The 3268-nt window shown below is 40.9% G+C and overlaps 1 protein-coding gene across 1 annotated transcript in view; it reads right to left on the bottom strand.

Moving 5' to 3' along the window:
- LOC109320743 (mucin-5B-like) overlaps positions 1–3268 on the bottom strand; it is an 86696-nt gene that overhangs the window by 4530 nt on the left and 78898 nt on the right. Inside the window, exons 40-41 of the mRNA XM_019551001.1 lie at positions 2485–2583; positions 895–969 (exon numbers count right to left, since the gene is read on the bottom strand). Of these exons, the coding sequence (XP_019406546.1) occupies positions 895–969; positions 2485–2583 (174 nt within the window). The remainder of the gene's footprint in view (positions 1–894; positions 970–2484; positions 2584–3268) is intronic.

Raw genomic sequence — 3268 nt, 5'->3', positions numbered from 1 at the left:
TTCCCAGACCCCTGCCTCATCCACCAGAGGGACAGCTAGCAGCAAGCCCCTATCTGGGAGGAGAAATCTGTCCTCGCTGGGTGGGGGCTTGCTGCTAGCTACCCCACCAGCAGATCAGGGCAGGGGGATGGGACCCGCTTATCCCCTGCAGATTTTTCCAAGTCTGCTGCCCCTGACTGTGGAGCCAGGGCCAGGAACTCCCTGATGCCAGGGAATGAAGATGCAGAAGGCAGCCCCCCAAGATCAGAGATCAATGTCCCAGCAACTGCCAGGAGACAGCTGTCTCCTGGCCCAGTGCTCCCTGCTAGCCCGTGGGCTAGCATCCAGATAGGGGGAGCCTTGAACTCCCCCTGGCTGCTGCAAGGGACTGGTGTAGGGCCAGTGGAGGTGGAAGCAGATTGCTGCCATGAGTGGCAAATCTGCTTCTAAGGCACCGAAAGTATAGACACCTGCCCAGGAGCCTTTACTCATGAGTAGTTTACTCGCGAGTAAATTGCTCCTGGATCAAATGCACATGTAGACACACCCTGTGTTAAGTAAGCCCTGTGTAATATTACTTCATAATTTCAGAACTTTCCTATTCTAATGCCTTGAACTGTCTGAACCATTAGCCATGTGCAAAACTTCAAATGATATTTAATTGTTTTTGTACACACTCTTGTTACGTCAACATTTTTACTTAGACCTGAATACAAGTGGATGGTTCATGTATATTGGAATCTATTGGCTTCCTGGGTTGATTATTAAATAATTTCTGAAAGAAAAACTGCGCATGAACTTTTAGAGAAAAAAATCATGTCATTTTCATGATGTTTTTATGTTCTTTGAAATTACTTCTTGAAGGGAATTCTGGTATTACAAATTAATAGTCTATTAAAGTTACAACACACCAGCATATTGACAGAAGTAACTTAAATTCAACTCCTACCTTAAATTCAACTCCTTCATGAACACAAACACCTTTTGGTACTGTAAGAAAGATAAAACATAAGAGAGGCTTTGGAAACAATATTATCAGGTTCTGTATTAGTTTTGCATTCCTCAAAAGATGTAGAAAAGACCTGAAGGAAGCCCTTTTACCCAGCACTGGAACTACAGAATGACTTTGCTTTTTTTCAGTGTTAAAGTGATATTGTTGCTGTGATGGTCCAGGAAGTATGTGAAAAATATACTTGTGGGTAATATCTTTTATTGGACCAACTGCATAGTTCGAGTAGATAGACAAACAGTTGGGGATCTGTGATCGCCAAAAGCTTGTCTGTTTTGCTACTTCTGATCCTGAAACCCACATTTATTGTTTATTTTGATTTTGTGTGTGAAGTGCAAGTTATACGCATCAGTATTTTCTATTTAACAAACTATTTTTCTCCCTGTATATTTAAATCAGATTAGCAGCGCTTTCCTTCTTTGCTTTATTGTTATGGATCACCATCACTGATTAAAGAGCAAACTGGATTACAGGTCATGAAGATGATGCCTGGTATTGACCAGGGTTAGATCCAGGGGGGATACATTGGTACACTTGCATCCCCCTTGGATTCCGGGCACACCCAGAGTTTAAAACCAACTGCCTGCCGGTGGTAGCAGTTTTTCTAGTCAGGCAGTGCTGACAGAGTCAATTGACATGATGGCTCATTATAATTTACCTGATCCCTTCTCAATTCTTCATTCCACAAATGTTAACAACTCTCTTTTCTTTTTAATGGTCATGATTTTCCACCAGTCAAACAATCCTTTGTTCTGCAATTCTGCTGTTAGCTGCTCCTGGTAATAAAACTCCTATTTCACAACCCTGAAGATTATATTTAACTCATTCCAATAAAGTTATATTTTTTGCTTCAATTAAACTGAATAATACAGCCCTTGGATCCTAGCATATTCGTAAAACTTCTACTTTAGTTTTAACTGGAGAAAAAATGTGTATTATTTTATGTGTTATAATGCATCTGACCATCTGCACCCCCCTTTTCAAAATTCTAGATCTGCCCACGGTATTGGCATATACTTTGAGAGTAAGTCCTACCTAATAAAAAGTCAACAGAAATAGCGATTTGTTTTGCACTGGGAAGATAAGTCAATATTAAGTATTAAAAATCCATGGGATTTATACCATATGTTGGGTGCGGCTACATGCCACCGTATGACACCATTGTTATTGCGCTGTGCTTTATTACTTCCTTTAAGCATGGCACAGTACAGGCAGTTCCTGCACTGTGCACACGGTGCACAGTTAGATGTCACTGTTACAGCACATTATATAACCAGGGAGTGCACCACTACATGTAGTCCTACATAATCACTATGTCAGTGTAGTGCGCCATGTGGCCATGTAGCAAAACACTACGTCATCATTGGGTGACATGTAGATGTGTCCATTACTATACAACTACATATGGGTGTGGATATGTCTTGGGACTAAACTGTAAATAAAGTCCCATTTCAAATAATGAAAACCAACATACTATAAGGAATCATGGTACTTACTACAAGAAAATATAGGACAACAGCCAGAAATCTCTACTATTGGCTGAAAGCCTGCGTCACATTCCTTTTTGATGACAGAACAGGACTTCACATCACATTCTGGAAACAGGAGATGTAGAAAAAAGTGTCAAAAAGCCTTTTTATCCCAGTGATTTTACCTGAGTACCAAGACTTGCACACCCTAATTATCTCCTAATAATTTCCTTACATTGGCTCAAAGTCTTATAGGCTGCATTTACTGGTCCATTCATTTACAGAGTATGAACAGAAAGGGGACTGGCAGTGCAAACTTCCCTTCAGTGCTCTGTAAATACACCTTATTTATAACATTGATGGGACTCAGCCCTAGGAATGAAAGAAACATTCAGTATCCAGACTTGTTCTATACTCTGCCTCATGTCTGAGATTACCAACTAAAATATAATTTAATGCCAGTGATTTGCAAAAAAGAAACTGTGCAGAGGGGGAAAGTGATGGGCCACATATCATACAGACAGACATTCCCAAAGCTAGAACTAGAACTCAGGTCTCTCTATTCCATCCTGTGCCAGATGCACTAAATCCCTCCTCATCTGTGTAGAAACATGGCTTGGGCTGCATGAAGAGGTAATAAAAACACACACGAAGAGAAGCTGTGTCTTTCTCTCTAGAATGCCTTGAGAAGAGCAATTTACACTGCTCACATTATAAACCAGTGGTTTCACCAGAGGATACCTGGGGCCGGGAATAGGTACATTTGCTCTTCATGATGGAAAGGTTTCATTTCTGAGGCTCTTATCTGAAG

Source organism: Crocodylus porosus, unplaced genomic scaffold (assembly GCF_001723895.1).
Source record: "Crocodylus porosus isolate Cpor-Errol unplaced genomic scaffold, CroPor_comp1, whole genome shotgun sequence".
Lineage (NCBI taxonomy): Eukaryota > Metazoa > Chordata > Crocodylia > Crocodylidae > Crocodylus > Crocodylus porosus.
Note: the sequence above shows the minus strand (reverse complement) of the source record. Positions and strands in the feature narration are given on the sequence as shown.